At 34.9% G+C, this 19,058-nt stretch overlaps 1 protein-coding gene across 1 annotated transcript; it reads right to left on the bottom strand.

Moving 5' to 3' along the window:
• Positions 1-1,251: 1,251 nt before the first annotated feature.
• LOC104586628 (zinc transporter 4, chloroplastic-like) lies at positions 1,252-3,448 on the bottom strand. Its single transcript, XM_010243916.3, has 4 exons — positions 3,136-3,448; positions 2,963-3,020; positions 2,122-2,822; positions 1,252-1,949 (listed from the first exon to the last, which is right to left on the bottom strand). Exons 1-4 carry the CDS (start codon positions 3,148-3,150, stop codon positions 1,494-1,496), a joined length of 1,230 nt encoding a protein of 409 aa, XP_010242218.1. The 5' UTR covers positions 3,151-3,448; the 3' UTR covers positions 1,252-1,493.
• Positions 3,449-19,058: the final 15,610 nt, after the last annotated feature.

The raw sequence follows: 19,058 nt of genomic DNA, 5'->3' as shown, positions 1-19,058 counted from the left end.
AAATAAAAACTTACCAACATGGTGAGTTTTAGACGTTTTGAAAAGTTGTGGTGAGTTTAAGAGAAATGGTGAAAACTATGGTGAGTTTTTGACAATACACCAGTGCAGGGGGTGTATTGGTACTTTTAGAGATGCAAATGGATTGGATCGGATTTGAATTAGGGCATATTTGAATTCGACCTGATATTTTTTGTAGTGGATCCGATCCTAAGATCTGATGATGATAGGCAAGGATCTGAATTCGAATCCAACGGGAAGTTAGATCTTCGGATCTGATTGGATCCAATTTGTTTTTTTTTTAAAATTAATAAATTATTAAAAAATAAAATATATCAATTTAAATAAATAAAAACAAAAAATATAAGTACATTTTAATTATTTTCATCATATATATACATGTTCTTTTATAAAAAATAATATAACAAATTTACAAAAATATATTATAAATAAGATATTTATATAAATAAATATATAACATATATCGGATCGGATAGGGGTGATCTAAATCTAACAGAGGTAATTCAAATTCGATCAAATAGAATCAGTCTTGGATGGGACCATGATGAGATCCATTTGCACCTCTAGATAATTAGAACATTGTTGCCACCTAAATTTTTTAGTTTTTTTTTTTTAAACATGTCTGGATTTGGTATTAGGCCTGTGTACCCCTGAAATAAATAAAAAACACAGTGACACTCCTATTTTGTGTGTCAATGACCAACTAATTTGGTGCACTGATACGGGCTAATATGTGACAAAAATTTGAACCTTGGTATCAATATTCCTTGTAGAGTGTGCCGAGGGGACCTTTGTAAAGAGGTTATGGCCCATTTAAAAGGGCGGCGAGTGGAAGTATGAGAAAAAAAGGGTCGGCCACTCGGCCTCGGTGGATTCAGGCCCCACCCCACCCCACTGGTAAGACTTAGGCTTGCGTTCACTTTTGGACAGTGTCGTAGACTCATAGCGCAGGGTTAAACCTAAAACACAAAAGATTTATTATGTGGCCCCATCAAGATATAGTTCATTTCTTACATAATTCAAGGTGGTGGGGTCACATCAATAAATTAAAGGTTTTGATTTTCTTTTTTCAACGCAGCGAATGCTATGACTAATAATTGCTTAGACTTTGAATTGTTTGAAGCCTAGGCATAGAATACTGGCGCACAAGCACAGTTAGGAGGGGTTTGTTTACTGGTGGCCTGGCCTCTTGTTTAGGTATAGCCCATAATAGTATCTCATGAAACAATGGTCTCCAGAAGTTGGTTTTCTATCATTAATCATCCCACACGTACTACAATATTTTCCTTGCCAATGTGATTTGTGAAAGCCTCCTCTATTCCTCTATACATTTTTTGTTTTGTTAAATTAAAAAAAAAAAAAAAAAACTGGCTTACTGAAACAACTAGCAACTACAACAACACTGCTGTGAGCCTGTGACTGCTCTTCATTTGTAGCTTGGAAATAAATTATAAATATTAAATAAAAAAAAGAATCTAGGCCCAGATGGCGAGAGAGGACATCAAGCCAGCACCAAGGAAGAGGGCCAAGAGAGAGACGGCCTGGAGACGGGCGTTGCATCTCATTCTCTTGCTCATGAAATCAGCAGCTATCAGGTCCACCAGCGCCATGTATACCAGTATCCCCGCCGATACTGAGTCCAGAATTCCTTCTATGGCCAGCGCTCTTGGGCTGTTTGGATTGTAGAATGACGCCACCCCTGTCCCCACCCCTATTCCCGCCGGTGTCGTTATCGCGAAGAAACACGCCATCACCGTCGCCGATACCCACTTCAACCTCGCTTGGGATATGCATCCTCCCAGCGCCAACCCCTCAAAGAATTGATGGAACGACAACGCCGCTATCAGCGGCCGTATGCTGCACGGGCTCTGCGACACCCCTAGTGATAGCCCTATTATCACCGAGTGCGATACGATTCCAAGCTCCAATATCTGCATTCCCACACACCCACCACCACCCTCTTCTGTCAATTCATAACAAAGTAAAAAGGCCTCCAGAATCCAGAATCCAGATAATGAAGTGGGCCAGTGGGCCAACACATCACTTGGAGACCCATTGGCCCATCCATCCATCCATCAAACTGAGAAATGATCTTAATCTTACCTGCGAAACGACGACGTGGCGTACACCACCCGCCTCCTCCTCCTCCTCGCTGTCTTCAAATCCGTGGGAATGTCCAATTCCCAGTCCCACCGCGTTACCATCGGAAGCTTGGTGCCCGTGCGGATGAGTGTGCCTATGGCTATGGCTATGGCTATGGTGCGCCGCGTGCGCGTGTATCCCCACCCCGAACACCTTCTCTGCTCCACACTCCACCGGAACAATTACAGAATTCGACGCCGTCTCCACCGACTTGTCTCCGCCCGGTTCATTACCCGCCGTTGCTTTGCCCTCGTGTCTTCGCTCGTAGAACTGAGTTCCAACGAAATCGAATAGCAGGGTTAAGAGTGAAGCCATCATGGCGATGAACCCGGAGAATGGAAACTTGGACCATGGCTTCTCGGGCAAGCACGGGTCGGACAGCGCGGATGATCCGTCTGGAAGCATGTGAACGAACCCCGTTGCCAGAATGACGCCCGCGGCGAAGGCTTTAGTGGCGATGAATAGATTCCCGTCTGTGCGTAACAACCTTCGCTTCTTTCCGACAAGGGGAATTGCCACGCCTGTTACTCCGGCTGTGAGAATTGTAGCGATTGCAATCATCTTTAGAACCCATGCTTCTGATTCGTCGCGACAATCATCTTGAGTTTCGACAACGCAACCGGTCGTGGCCATGGATTCTGATATTACCTGCAAAATATTACCTTTTCCCCCCGAAAGCAACAAATACACATTTTGAGAATACCAAAACAGAAAAAAACCAGATAGCAAAATTCAATCTTTTTCAGAGAAAGCGGGGGAGGAGGGGTGGGGGGAATCATCCTCTGGTTACACGACTATGTACCTGAGAAAATCTGAAATTTTCCTCTGAAACTTTTTAGGTCGAATAATGCGTCGAGCTCCTGAAATAGAAGGAAGATTTGATTCAAATAAAAAAAACTGACATAAAACAGAGAAAACCAAACCAATGTTGTGATTGCCATATTGTGAAATGTGAATTACTCTCGAAACCCTAACCTCGGTGAGTGACATCAGAGAGAGTATTGGGGATTGTGTAGCGTATTGTGGTTGTTGGGTGGGTAATGGTAACACGGATCTCGAATTAACACAAGTATATAAGCAGCGGGAGGAGGAGGAAGAAGCGGTGGTGGTGGAAGCAGATGCACTGATGCACAGGCAGAGCAGGTGTTATGGGGGTTCGTGTTGAAGACAGAATGGAGAGGGTGTAAGAACTGACGAAATGACGACATTTTTGACAAATCTAAGGGTTTGGACTGCCATTTCTACTTTCAGTCACGACTTTTTGCGGGCGGATGAGCGCGAAAGTGTCGACACTTTTCTCTTAGCTCCTTTGCTTCTTATTTTGTATTTTTTATTATTTTTTGTTTCTTAATTCACCGTCTTTTTATATATAGGATAAAAAAAATTAAAACCCTGTATAATTGTACTTCTTTTTTTTTAGGATATAATTGTAATTCCCAAATTTAATTATTCGATTACAAAAAAAAAAAATCTTATTTATTCATTTCTGGTCAGCGAAAATTTCTTCAACAGTATCTTGAAATTTGGGGTTGTGTCAAGCAAGTCCCCCAACTTTAAAACGTATATCTGCATAACCTTTAATTTTCAAATTGTGTCTAATTGGTGTTATCGCTAGTTCATCATCACTAAACACCATCACATGACATTAAATTTTAATGTGCATTAAATAATTTTAAAATAAAAAATTTACCATTTTATTAACTATTTTACCCACTTCGTCTGAATATTAAAAGAAGGAAAAGAAAAAAAGGGTTATAAAACTGAACACCAATCAATTGTTTAACCTCCCACTTCCCTATTCAAGCTCCCTCGTTCAACAATCAACTGTAATTGGATATTCAAGAATCGGTGCAATTTTGTGCTTCCCATTGTCAAATATGGATGAAATAGGAATGTAATACCTGGGCATGCAAAAGAAGACTATAGGAGCTCAACATTAATGGACGCGACGATTCTCCACCATAGCGGCCGCATTTTAAACGCTACCATTTCAAGCTACTCAACTTTTGAATTGATTTATGTGAAAGTGGTAGGAAAAGAAAATTAGATGACACCTAATGGACATTTCTGTTATTTCACTTATTCATTTACATCTATTAGAAACAATTTGAAAGTTCAAAATATCACATTTTAAAAATTGAGTACTGACTTGACACAACTCCTTAAAAGTATAGGATATTTGTTAGGAATTTTCCCTTCATTATTTGGAGTTTGAACTTTGAAGTCTGATTGCCTGAACATCCCGGCTGGAAAATTTTGGATTTGGGCTAGGTTTTGTGTTCAGGTCCAGCCCGCATCAGCCTGCAAATTTCAGGGCCGGACCCAAGCCTGGGCCAATGATATCACTACTTGGACCTGCATTTGTTTAACTTAGAAAATAGAACTCCTGTTTCTAGCTCTTTAGTGCTTTCTGTTTTGTTTTTGCTTGCTCTTGTTTTCTCTATGTATTGCTTTCCTTCTCTGTATGGATAATTTTTTGGGTGGAATGAATCTGACCGTGGATTGATGCCAGATCCACGGGCAGCATCAATCATTTTTTTTTACCAAAAATACTTTTATACTTTTATTTTAAATGGCAAATTGTTGACATGTACATTTAATTATATCAGTTCAGATTTTATGGTTTAGAGAGAAAAAACATAAAATATGATGGTGGGAAACAATAATCGAAAACAAAGAAATAAATAGACAAGAATGTGATTCAAATCTAAAGGTAGAAGACAATGACTTCATTAGTTTAGAATCTCAAACACCTCAACCGGCTCAGTCTCAAGGTAGTAGACAATGAACAGTGTCTTCTTTTGAAGGATAGTTTTGACATTTTCAACAGATAACTGACAGCCGGTTAACAACAGGGACCAACTTGACACTTTTTGAAAATTTAAATACTGCGGTGACATGTTTAAAAGTTCGGGTACTAATTTGACACTATCCCCAAAATTCAGGATATTAAAGCGATGACATGTTTACCCTTTAATTAATAGTTGGATCATGATTTATTCTCATGTTCTGAATTGATTAAGATCCAAATAGATTAAATAATTAATAATATATAGAGTTTTTTAATAAACTTTTATTATAATTTATGTTTAAAAAGGGTAAATTTCATATGGTAGATAATAAAATTTTGGCTAAAAACACAAATTTGCCAACATACAAACAGTTTGATGAAGTTGTAAATTTCATACAGTTCGAACAAAAAAAGTTATTGTTATGATAGGTAGTTAGAAATGTGAAGTATAATTGGGTCTAATCCCGTCAAATCTAATTATCCTGATCAATAGTTGGATCCATTTTGTGACTATCTTATAGAACCAATTAATAATTGGTTTCGAACTGGTCCACCCTGTGTCAAAACAGGCCCGAGCCCATTGGCAGCTGTAAGTGCTTTTAGAACTAGTGTTGTCTTTGTATTATGTGTCAAAACACATTATTTTCAGGTTCTATATGCTTTTTTTAAGCCTTCAATTTCAAATGTTACAATATCCAACATGAAACTTAAAACACCACAATGCCAAACACCATTTTACTCTTTGGAAAATAAACTATTTTACATGCATCAAGTACTGTAAAACAATGATTTTGGAAATTATTAGTTTTACTTTATAGATAAAAGTCTTTAGGAAGCTTAAGAGGAAATATTTCTTTGGATCCAATTAGAATATGTTTTCGTCCCCACGATTGAAGACCATAGTATTAAAAATTGCTTCCCAAGCTGGAAAGCTTCATAGAAGATAAAAGTAAGGTTTAAAGTATCGTTACGTATACGTATCATTTTGGGACCCTTCTGATATGTCCCTATAGTGGGTGTATCAGGGGTCTAACCGGTTCAGGGGATGGAAGGGTCTTAGACCAGTTCCCTTAAACCAGTTTAAAAAAAATAAAAAAACAAGTATCGAAATGCCCAATATACCGTGACATATCAATATTTTGAACTTTGGATAAAAATCAAAAGAGTGAAGTGGAATGCTTGACGACAACTAGTCTAGTATTAAAATATAAAAGCAAAGAAAGTGACCAGGCAAGTATAGCCAAACAAACCACCGAATGAAAATGAAATGAAGTCATTTTTACTTCATAATCTGAAATGACTATCAAGGATTCCTTTCGTTTTTGGTTGCCCTTCATAATCTGAAATGAAGTCATTTTTCTATTATACCATAAATCCCATAAATTATGTCACATACTATACCGGAATGTCTTAGCAATTCAAATTGTTTAATTAATAGACCCACTTTGAGGATGGTTGTAGGTTTGGAACACTTTTCTATCATGTGTATTTGAGCCATCTGCCCCTACAGTGCGCATCCCAAAAATGCCCCATTGGGAAAATACATGGTTGGGATGTGATATGTTTGAGCAGTCGAGTTTTAAAGGTTTCTACTAGTTATTTCACATATCAACAATATAGGAAAATGTAAAAAAATTCAAATGGGCCACCTATGATAGTAACTTTTTAATACAATAAACTACCACACTTTATTCAATATATAAGAAAGTGTGTAACCATCAAAATCAGTCATTCATGTACCCCCCCTCCAAAATAATAATTAGTCATTCATGTACCCCCAACGCTACCATCATAATCATTTCCTTTAATTTGCCCTTAGCATTGCCCACACGCCATTACCCGTTATCTTTCCCTTTCACCTCAAGTTTTGGGAGATGTAGGGAATTATATCCCAAGAGAGCAATATTATTGTTGGGTTTTCATTATGACAACACACTAGGTCTGCAAGTTGGGTTGGGTTAATCCAAATCTTAAATTTTAGTTGAACAAATTTTGCCCCTTTGTATTAAAGCTCTTAGATTAATTTTTATTTAAAGATAAATTTGATATTTTGTTAATTGTTTTAATTGAATTTTTTAAAAATGTATTGTAACTGAAATTTTATTGGATATATTTATATCTCTTTTAATTAATGTTGTAACTGAAATTTGACGGAGTTTTAGCTAGATATATTTATCTCTTTTAATTAATATTGAACAAAATTATTATTATTTGATTATCTTTAAAAGTAGGTTCAATTGTCACAATTTAATGATTTTAAAATGTGGATTTTGAGTGTGGCTCCACAATTTTGACTGTCATTTTTGGCAAGTTTTAGCTAGATATATTTATCCCATAATGCTCGTATGAGGTTCATATTCTAATTTATAATTTTTATTCTTGTTGTTCCATTAAAATAACGTTTAAAGCTTAAAAGTCTTGGCTAACACATTAATTGTATTAGGAAATAAGGGGCTAGGAGGAGAGATAAAAGGTGAGATGTGAGAGGTGAGAGAGAGAAAGTGTGTTAGAATAGCATAATAGGATAGGGAGGGAGAGAGAGAGAGAGAGAGAGAGAGAGACATTAATTGACCAAAAACCCACAAGCTACTGCTCGAGTCAAACGGTTTAGCAGTTCGACTGCCCAGGTAAACGGTTTTTTCACAAAGTCAATGTTTTTTTCATAAAAGCAGTCCAACCGAAATTCAGTCTTGGAACTATGACCAATTCCCAAGTCGAACAGTCTGACCATCCAATTCGGTCTGGTTTTTAAAACAATGGTTTTTGGGTTAGCTTTTCCATTGGTTTATAGGTAGTTTCTGCCCAATCTCAAGATGTTTGCTAGATAGGCTTTAAAAATTTATTTCTAAGATTATGAGCATCCCATATTTGGGTGCTTCAATTATTCAAGGCATTATTGATAAGAAGGCTCCGAATAACTTCACAACTAAAATTAAGTAGAAAAGTTAGGATTGGAAATTGAAAACTCATTTTAAAGATGAAAGAGCTATCCTTATCAAATAAGTTTTGAATGTGACTCTTCTATTTACAAGGGGTCAACTGGCTAGTTGGTATTGTCTCTTGGTAGTTGTAGCTAAGAGACTTGGAATCAAATCCCACATGCACCTTGGTTGGTGGGTTATGGGTTTAGGGGATGGGCCACCTCTGTTGTGTAGCTCCATGGAGCCAAAAAAGAAAAAATAAATCCTCTATTTCAAAGTAAGTTCTTTGAGGCCCAAGAGAAGCCAGGGGAGCAATTGTATGACAACTTAGAAAAGGCTTTACAAATTAGTGACTTTTATTTTTGGGAAAATCATTAAGAACCCTTAGAGTTTTTGGAAAATCTATAAGAAGTATTTTTCCCATTTTATGCTAATGTTTTTATATTTGAATGAGGGAAAATCAAGTATCTTGTTGATTATTTAAAATGAGATCAAATAGGACAAATTGAGCCCTTCATTGTTAACTTCTTGTTGAATTGTATAAGAGGACATAAATGGAATTCTTTTATGCATCTTAAATAACTACACAACACGTCTACTAAATTTTTTTTTTGACTACTCACGATGTATCTAAATAAACATCTATAAATCACAAAACTTAATGAATTATAATTGTAATTGCATGGAGTATTTAGTTGGACAAATTTAACTACTCTAGACACTTGGAGCTGATTTATAGATGAATTACAATTTATTGAAATCCACAAGAAGTGGCAATAGATCTCTAAGGCTTTTAGACATTTTTTTTACTTAAAATACCCCTTTCTTTGAATTTGGTATCTCTCTCTCTCTCTCTCTCTCTGGGATGGCAATTTTCCCTATCCTCAATGGGGACACGACTTCCTTTACATCGGGTTGGGGATTGGGATTGAGGTCCCTACCTTGACCTTGATATATATATATATATATATATATATATATATATATATATATATATATATATTTTTTTTTTTTTCAACCCGTTGTTGACCCAAGTGGTTGAACCATTTGAACTGTCACCCAACCATGACTCTGGGTCTAGTTCATCCAAGACCCGTTAGATGGTCAAAAACCGCTGACTTGGTAAAAAATCCTTCGACCTAGCTGGTTCGACCATTTGACCCGGTGACCAGATAGCATCTTGCATACTCATGCATGTAAACTTTTGGAGGTCATAACTTTGCACTTCAATGTCCGATTGGGGTGCTATTTTTAAATTTTGGGTAACTTTTTGAGATCTATGCGTCCCAAGGCATTGTACCCTGCTATTATCGTGAAACCCCCCCTTTTGGCCTCAAATTGCAATTTTTAATATTTTTATAAATAAAAAAAGTTTAAAACTGAATTAAAAACATAAATTAAATATAAAATAATACATATAACATATCTAAAACATATTAATACATTATTTATTGCTAAAATATATATTTATACATATATATACACAACATATATGTATATGAATATATACATACTTAATACATACATGCACTGATGTGGCACAGTCTGAACCGTTCGACCCAGCCGATTGAATTGGTGACCTGCAACCCAGAGGCAAAAATGGTTTGGCCTCTGGGTCAGTTTTAAAAACATTGTATTATTTATATTTAAATATATATTATTATATATATATGATATTATTTATATATAAACATATTTAAAACATTATGCATATTTAATTTTTTTATTTATTTTAAGTAAATTTATTTTTCAAAAAATACTATTATCTAAAAAAATTCCAGGGATTTGGGTCCCCTTGAGGAATGGGTCCCCGTTAGGGACTGGGGATGGAGAATAACTTTTATCCTTGGTGGGAATCAGGGATGGGGATAGAGATTAATTTCCGAATTGGGGTCGGGCACGGGAAATATGATCCCCGCCCCGTTTCCATTCATACTCTCTCTCTCTCTTATCAAGATATAAATTGTAAATTGAATACTATTTTTATTTAATTCCATTCTCTCTCATTAAGTCTCATATTTAAGGTTGACTTCCATTCTCTCTCATTAAATCATATGTTTAATATATCTTTGTTTCACATCATTAAATTTCACTAATTAAATTCACGAATAACAATTTTAATAGTACAAAAAACTTGTATATTGAATATCAACTTGGAAACAAAACCAGTTTTTAAGTATGATAAATAAGAAAAAAATTTTATTAATGATAGAAAGGAAATACAAAATGTAAAAATGCCTTAGCAATGAAACCATTTTCATCTTTGGTAAATGATGGAAGTGGTATACAAAAATAATGAAAAGAGAAAATTAATGTCTATTCCATCACCCTACTAAACAAATCAAATGATTCAATGGTTTGATTAGTTAGGTCACCATGTTGTTGGTCAAGTTAATGGTTTTTTACCGACAATCAATTTGGTGGATAATGAACCTAAAATCTAGGTCAAGTAATAGTTCAATTAATCTAAAATTCAGGTTAAGTAACAATTCCAATTTTTAGGTTGAAATGCAATAAATCACCAATATATATACACTGTTATCATTTGAAATTACCACGTACAAAACACATATACATTTATTAATAGATACAAAGTGAGAGATTGAGTGGTTATGAGCCGTATGCACTGTATGACTTGCGTGGAACATTATTATTGGTCCCAAAACCCGTAACAAGATCATCAAATTCAGCTAATCCGCTCTCGATTTTGGGTGTCAGCATGGGATTATGCACTTTTAAAATTGTTTTTGTAAGAATGGGTTATTGTTCTCAACTTAATAAAATAATGAATGGAAATTTCAGAACCTCTTTAAATATACATATCATTCATCATGCTTAGGAATAACATATTAATTAAATAACTGTTATGGATTGCCATTATCAGAATCTCAACGCTTGAAAAAGATGTGGATTTATCTAGTTTATCCAATACTAAACTTTTTAGTTGATTCAAGATGTTTAAACTTTAAAGCGAATGGGAACGATCATCACATTGTTCTTTGATGCTCTCTCCGGGAGGAGGATATGGCTTGCAGTATTGTAGGAATCACAGGATAGAGGATCAGAAAAGGACAAAGAGAAAAACAGAAAAGAAACAACAAGACAGAATAGTACCATTGGCCATTGCAAATAAAATAAGCATGGAATAGGAATAAACTATTCCACATGTGATACGAAATTTTGAGCTAAGGACAAATACTAATTTTTTATTCTTTCCTTAACTCATACTTTTGCACTCTACATATTTATATTTGTACTCTTTTCAAAGTGAGCCTAACGCGCATGCACCCAGTTCTCTTAGATTGGGATCTTAATAAATAGTCTTATTAAATGATATTTTGGAAGGTTGCTATGCTTTCAATTTTTTTTTTATATTTTTTTGTTTTTTTGTTTATGTTTTTATTTATTAATTTATTTGTGAATAACAGGCTAATTATGCTGCCCGTCTCTTCATCTAAGCCTTGTCCCGATTCCCGACTAGATGCATAGAATGGGCTACATGAATCCAGTTTCGCCATTAAATTATGGGTTAACAAGAAGGATAGAAATCAAACTCTTTATTGAAGGTTATTTATTTATTGTTTGTTTGTTTGTTTGTTGAGCAAAAGCCTTTTTCAAGTTGATCAACGACATATATTTTTTAATAGGAAAGCTGTGAATTTTATTAAGCAAAAAAAAAAAAAAGAAAGAGTGATATAGAATTGAAGATAAGATATTGTTTTATATATATCTTCATACAGCTCAGGAGAAAGTCAATCAATACAACTATTAGCCTCTGAGTCAGAGCAAGGAATTTAACCTTGAGGCAGGTAAGAGATGACATGATGTCATACACGTAAAAAGAAACACATAATATCGACATTAAAGGTTTGGGTCATCATCTGATCATTTTTTGAGAAATTCTTTATACTTTGTCTCACTTTTTATTTATTCATTTTTGGTACAGATGAACTGGGGTTGGGGATAGAGCAGAATGCACAAGGGGCGGCACTAGCCATAACACGGAGAGACTGCAGTTCTGTAAATTTGATCCCTTATCTCAGAGGGTGTGATGAGACCATCTTGACTATTGGAAGATGTCCACTATGCAGCTGCAGCTGTAGTATATTGTGGGTAGGGTTTGTGAATAGGAGATCTACACACCATAGGCTGTAGTGTCTTAGGAAGGATATTGTTAAAACTTAAAAGCCAAATAGCTCAATGAAAGCACTAATCTGAATATTACTGGTCAATTCAATCTTGTGGGGACTGGGGAGGAGGCAGATCAAGATCATATTTTCGTGAACTGCCCAATTGCAAGGTATATATGGACCACCTTCAGCAGCCACTATCCAGGCCCAAATAATTCCGGCACGAATTTTTTCTTGGTGGAGTAGAATGAAACAAGAGAGAATCCGCTTGACCCATATCCTTTGGATATTATGGAGAAGTAGAAATGAGAAAATCTTTTGAAAATTGAAATGGGCTACAGCCCAGCCCATGTTTTTAATAAAGCATGGAAAATTCTAGTGAAAATGATTGAAGTGGATCCCTAAAAAGAAAAAAAAAAATGAAGTGTATCAATTAAGTCTTAATATATAGGCCAAGTAGTATTGATCAAATCTTGGTGAAATGGACTCCCCCCCTCCCTCCCCAAGGAGCAGTTGTCAATTGATGCAGCCTCGAAAGAAAATGGTGAGACTGGGATGTATATATAGATAGAATCATGGCTGGAAAATTAAATTTGGGCCATAAACCCAGTTTTGCTTTAAAGTTATAGGAACATAAACCCAGTCCAGGCCCAGAACGGTCCATGATCACGTCTATCATACTACCACCCACCGAACCCTATGTATACTCAACCTTCGACCATCAAGCTCATAAACATAATTAAAATTGGGCTACTCCCCTAACATCAGAAGCTTCAAGTTTAATAGATGAGACTCAATACCTTCAATCCGATACCTAACAGTCAGTGAGGGTCATTTTCTCCCTTAAAAATTGATAAGGGAGGCATGGATAGTTTCTGTTATGTTTATAAATAGTAAATTGTCCCTTAAAAATTGGAAGGAGTACAAATATAAATATGTGGAATGTAAAACCTTGTATTTTGTATGTATTTATACGGTATATATTTGCATTTGTACCCTTTTCAAACTGAATTTGGTCAGAGTACGAATGCAAATTTGTAGAGTGCAAAATAAAAATGTTTTGGTTCATGTGAGTGCAAAGTGGTTCAAGATTTACACACCCACTTTGTGGATGTTTGCATTTGTACACAAATAAGAATACAATTTTTGTGGATGTTTGGCATTTCCATCAATGCAAATACAACTATTTCTTGTTACCAAATGGTGTTCCAGCTACTCCCACCATTAAACAAATATAAAAATAACAAGCTGCCCGGGCATCTTGGTAAAAAATAACAACATAAAAACAACCAGCTATTCCCACCATCAATGCAAATACAAAGGTCTCTTCTACCAAGCAAATCAGTTTCTCTCTCCTCTTCAAGCCAATGACGACTATTCTTTTTGAATAGGAACTATGGAGCTTCCAAACGGCATAGAATTAACAGTCCGGGCATCCTGTCACAAATGTATCTGCTCTGATCTTTATCAAAATGCTGGAAGGCTTTATATAGATGTTCGTCTCTTTCTAGCTTGTGCCTATGCATGGTTGCAGTAATAAATTCAATATAATCGATTGTTCCATTTCCATCCACATCAGCCTGAAAAAAGAAAGAAATGATCAACCCAAGAATTTCAGACATGTAAAATAAAAGATCAAGAAATCTAGCTTAGTTATTTTCAATGCACTTATGTCTTATAGCTTCTTAGTTTGATGTAAGGTTCATTGAGTAAGATTGCAATTCTACTAATATTTGATTTTCACAACAAGAAAGGGGAATGGGGGAATAAATGGATGAAATGGGTCCATGGAAGCTGGAATCAGGCTACAAAGCCCACAGCTTCTTAGTTTAACACTTCTCCTAAATTTGACAAACAATAGGGGAGGACAGAATGCGGGAGTGTCAGCACCAAACCATAGATTTGTAGGAACATTTCAGTTTCATTCATTCATTAATTGTTCAAAAGAATGTTTACATGGTTTTATATGGAATATTGAGAATTCTTTTTTGAGATCTACAATATATTTATTTTCCTAAGCAACGAGACTAAAGAAATGCTTGCTAGAGAATGAATCTGCGAAATCCTTCAAATATTCAGAAAATCTTGAGGGTCCAGTCAAATCTTGAAAAGATTTGGCTATAAGAATCTTGATAGGCTTTGGTTGAAAGTGAACCTTTTGAATATCACATGGGGTCTTGACAGCAATTAACTTCTTGGGCTTGTTGTAAAGGATTCAATGTGTTGGGCCTCTGGAGAAACTCACACATTTATTGGGCTTTGGTTTTCTGAAAGAAACTCACACATTACCAACAAATGGTGTATGAATTATGAGGGCCTTGGACCCATGTACAGGTCCCCTGTCCTGAGATCCAAGATTCTCCCATGATTGGAGCCCTTGGACGACAATATTGATTATACATGATTAAAACAAGTATACTAGATTGTGGTGAACTTTTTTAGCATCTATTATGCATGAACTATATGGTGTTGGAGGGGTATGGGGTCTAGACTAGCTAATGGTGGGACAAATAACAGGGTTGATGTGTCTTTTTTTTTTAAGAAAAGGTGGCTGCATAGCTCAACCATGCAGCTTGTTTGACTCCATGATTTTTAAGAAAAGACTAGCCAAATGATTTTTGTCTATCAGGTTGAAAAATATAATCCTTTCTGATTTGACTCCATGCAGTTTGTTTATCAGTATTGGCAAGATATTTTCCCCATAGGCAATATAGATGCTTTTAAACATTCTAAAGATCCTCTAACAAAATCTATGCAGATCTAATAAGTTTATACAAGAACATTCCAAGGACCTTCAGGCAGCCCATGGCCACTTTGAGTCTAGATTGATGTGGTTTATATTTCTCATCTTCCCAAATAAAAAACAAATCTCTACCCAGTGCACTAATAAATGATTTTGTATTTAAATAAAAGATTTCCCATATATGCACCATCTTTTCTAATTCAATGGGTTATTTATCGGCATATTCTTTTAAACAATTACTTGGTTTAATCCTCCTAATTTTCTAATTTCTACCTTGGAGGAAGATTCTTTATACTCAATTTGATGAATTTGATTAATGATATATGGGCTTTAAAAAAAGGAAATTTATTTATGTTAATGAGTAACTTAATATGATGAGTTACTTCTCATAAATCAAGAGCACATCCTTTTCTTAAGCTTAAAAATGTGAAAATCTTTCATTAACACTCAGCATTCAATTCAAGAAGCAGCAGTCGACAAGATAAAGCAAAACAGCAAGAAGGTAACCGAGGACTAGGAGTCTGAAATGCCAAAAATAAAGGGAAAAAAATCCTCCATGAGAGATGGAATTCAATCAGCCAAACTCGCAGAAGAAGGAGAGATATTTCCGAACTCCATAACTAAATAGAAAGGGGTTTTTTGAGCCTTAAGCTCTGCAACCTCCCTTGTGATGATTCCCCCAATAAAATACAGATAAGTCAGTAATGGAAATAAATTCAAAGCATCACGTGAACTTCCTTTTAATTTCCACTGCTGGCATGCCAATGTTTCATTGGGGGTTGAAGTGCTGTGACAACAGTAACAGTTGAAGGTTAGGATGAGAGAAGCGAAGAAAAATGAAGCAATAACTCTAGCATGCGGTGAAATAAAAAAGTTCCAATTCACTCAATCAATCAAAAATAAATCAACAGACAAGCAATGACTCTAGCATCCAAAATATGGAAGTAGATAGCAAGATAGATGGAACATTACCTAGAAACGAAGAGGTTAAGACTCTCTCTTAAAACAAAAAATCCAACAAATGGAAAAATGGATCGAACACGACATAAAAACGAAGAGGTTAGGATTCTCTCAAAGGAAAACCAAACAAACAACAAAGTAGATTGAAGGTAATCGGAAAATGAAGGTAGATCGGATTACCTCAGGCAGTTTAGAATCGCTCGCAGTTTCTCCTCTATCTACTCAGTTTCAGCTCGCAGTTTCTCCTCTATCTGTAATAACATTTTTGCATCGAAAATCGATGCATTTTTAAAATCTAATCAAACGAATGCAAATCTCAACCGAAATACAAATTTGCGACATAGGAGTACAAATATAAATATGTAGAGTGTAAAATCTTATATTTTATATGTATTTATATTGTATATATTTGTATTTATATTTTATTTGAAAGAAGTACAAATACTAAAATATACAGTATAAATATATACAAAATAATATAAAATAAAAGTTTTGTACTCTATATATTTATATTTGTACTCCTTCCAAACCGAGCCTTAGCATTTTAAAGGAACAAATACACTGTGTTGTGTTGAAGCATGCAGTGATAGTTATAGTTCTGTTTTACCACGCAAAAATGTTATTACAATTCTAGACGATCACATCTTTTATTTTATTAGCATTTTTAATGGTTAATGCTTGATTTATTTGTTTCACTTTTTTCTTTTTTGTTGTTCGAAAGGAAGTAATACCTCAAATTTCATTATTTGACTCCAGCCAATGGGGTTGTATATATAGTAGAAAGAAAGAAGTGGCAAATGTGTAAAACAGAACTAGTTTTGTCAGTTTTATTGAGAAAGTCTACTCTTTCTTTTATCTTTCTCATTTTTGTTCAATCGGACCAACTATTTGTAGTTGGTCTCAAAAGCTAAACAATAGGAATACTATTACTCTTTAGTGAAGCAAATTTTCAATGTTTCAGTCATATAAGCTCATTGGGTCACAGATTTTACCAGTTGAACCCTTGGTTATATCTTTCAGCCCATAAAAATGGGACAAAACCGAGACCCAGAAGAAAAAGCTGATTAGTCATGTGTTTACCGGTTCATCAACTGCTGGTGACGATAGTACTGCAGTATTTCATCTTTAAGGGCTAAACCTGGCCCAAAATAGATATCATCATATCACTCAGTTAAAATTAGAAATATTTGAACTCTAAACTGTAGTGGTTATGGTCACAACAGCAAAATGTTGTAGTATGTGTTTGGTTTCGTTTATGTTTATTGAATAAATGTTTGTATTTTATTTATTAGTAAAATCGAAAAATGCAATAATTGCAATCGTTTACGATAATTAGGTGTTATTAAGCGCTACTTCAGTGTAACAATGAATAAACGCCTGGTCGTTTTGTGGAAGCTTGGAAAAATAACTTCTACAAATGACTGACATGCACATAAACCAAAGTTCACTTTTAATATTTTAGATGTATGCAGAAGAACAAGAGAAAGAAAATACTGAGATGATGCCTATGTGGCACCATAATAAATGTAAACAGAACCAAACACCCTTGTAATCACTCAACAAAACAGCATGGTTATCTGCTTTTTGGTTTGGTTGTTCCTTAGTAGTCTTTTGTACATGTTTTATTGGGCTGTGTCGAGATTTTCTAGGATGGATGCAGACTCAAATATTTATTGCATCACATTAATTGCTTTTTATGTACATTGGTGGCGTGCTCATATGCCATTGGAACTGCAGCATGAATAAATTCATCTTTGAACAGAAAAAAAGAGCCTAATTATTCAATCCAAACAATTTAGTAAACGCATTGATTTTAAATAATTCGATAAAAATATGCCAATTTTATTTTCATATCTGTTTTGCTTCCATGATATTTTATCTTAGAGAGTATGACAATTGAAAATTCTTTTTTTGTTTAATTTCCACTGATGAGGAGGATCTTTATGTAGCTAGGGCAAGTATCAGGTATCAACATCAATGGAATATTAATCCTTGTGAATTTATATGGTGGAAAGTGTCTGTTATATCAAAGGACTTTAGTTCCTTTTTTTGGTGAAGACTAAAAAAATTTAAAACTTTAACCAGAAGAGACATGTGCAATGCACAGTTTAGTCTTAAAAACAAACCTTTTTTATTTTAATGAACCAGTTTTGGATTGGATTGGATCTAATTCATCCGTAATGGATTTATATATATTGAATCAGGTCGGATTGAACTAATATGTGGTCCATTAATAGAAAATAGGAATACAGGTGTCAATAACTAGATTTGAGTTAAAGCCAATTTGAGTAGATTGGATCGGTTCAAAGTATTCATTGGATTGGATTGGACCTCATCCATGCATCTGTAATGGACTCATATTGGACCAAATGCGGACCAATATAATTGACAATCCTAATTGGGGATAAACCTAGATTGAATACATGAAAACTCAATCATGAATGCCATACAAACATGGTGGAACAAGATGAAGGAAGGAAGATAAAGCAACAAAGGAATATTTATTGGCATGGCTAACAACAACTCTAGCTATGCTATATGTGGAAGAAAGGAACACTGTGGTTTTTGAACAGAAGCAACTACTTCAATTGTAGCAAGTGTTACACCGCATCATCAGAGTTATTGCATGACCTTTTAATTTTCATATTTACAAGATGGTTTCACATCGAAATTTGAATGATGCAGCTTATGGTATTGCTATTCTTAATGAAAACAAAAAATTTATTACAGCATTAGGGGAAACATGCACTCACACACTGGCATCCTATACCCACTCATATATACTATGACATATAAACTCTTGTAGGAGGAATTTCAACAATCAACTTGTGTACTTAAAAAAAAAAAAAAGAAAAAGAAATCATTGATGAGTAGGGTTTCAACCTCAAAGTTATGGAGAATAAGCCACCTATCAATTTCTTGAAAATGCATTATCCTACACAACCCTTCAATGAATGGAGCCCTCTCTAAAAGAAATCCACCACATTTTTTATAAAGTACAAAAAAAAAAAAACAATTAATGTGGTTAAACCACTTGATCAAACAGGTTTTGAATACCAGAGAAATCTTCACTTTATCTCACTTCATAAATTTTTATTTGTTTTTTAAAACCCCGCCAATTATTCCTCTTATATTGTACTATTCTCAATGTGCAAACAAATAAATATTTATTCCTCTTAGATTCTTCCACATATCGTACTATTCTCAATGTGCAAACAAATAAATATTTATTAGGTGGAGGATCTGAAAATTCCCTTCATGCAACGGTTGAACCTAAAAGCTTAACCTGTTAGTTGAGGTGGTTCCTAAATAGGTTTTAAGTATTTTCTAACATGACCAATACCCACCAAGTG

This window comes from Nelumbo nucifera, chromosome 6, assembly GCF_055504915.1.
Source record: "Nelumbo nucifera cultivar China Antique chromosome 6, China Antique-T2T, whole genome shotgun sequence".
Lineage (NCBI taxonomy): Eukaryota > Viridiplantae > Streptophyta > Magnoliopsida > Proteales > Nelumbonaceae > Nelumbo > Nelumbo nucifera.
This window is presented reverse-complemented; position numbering and strand designations above follow the sequence as displayed.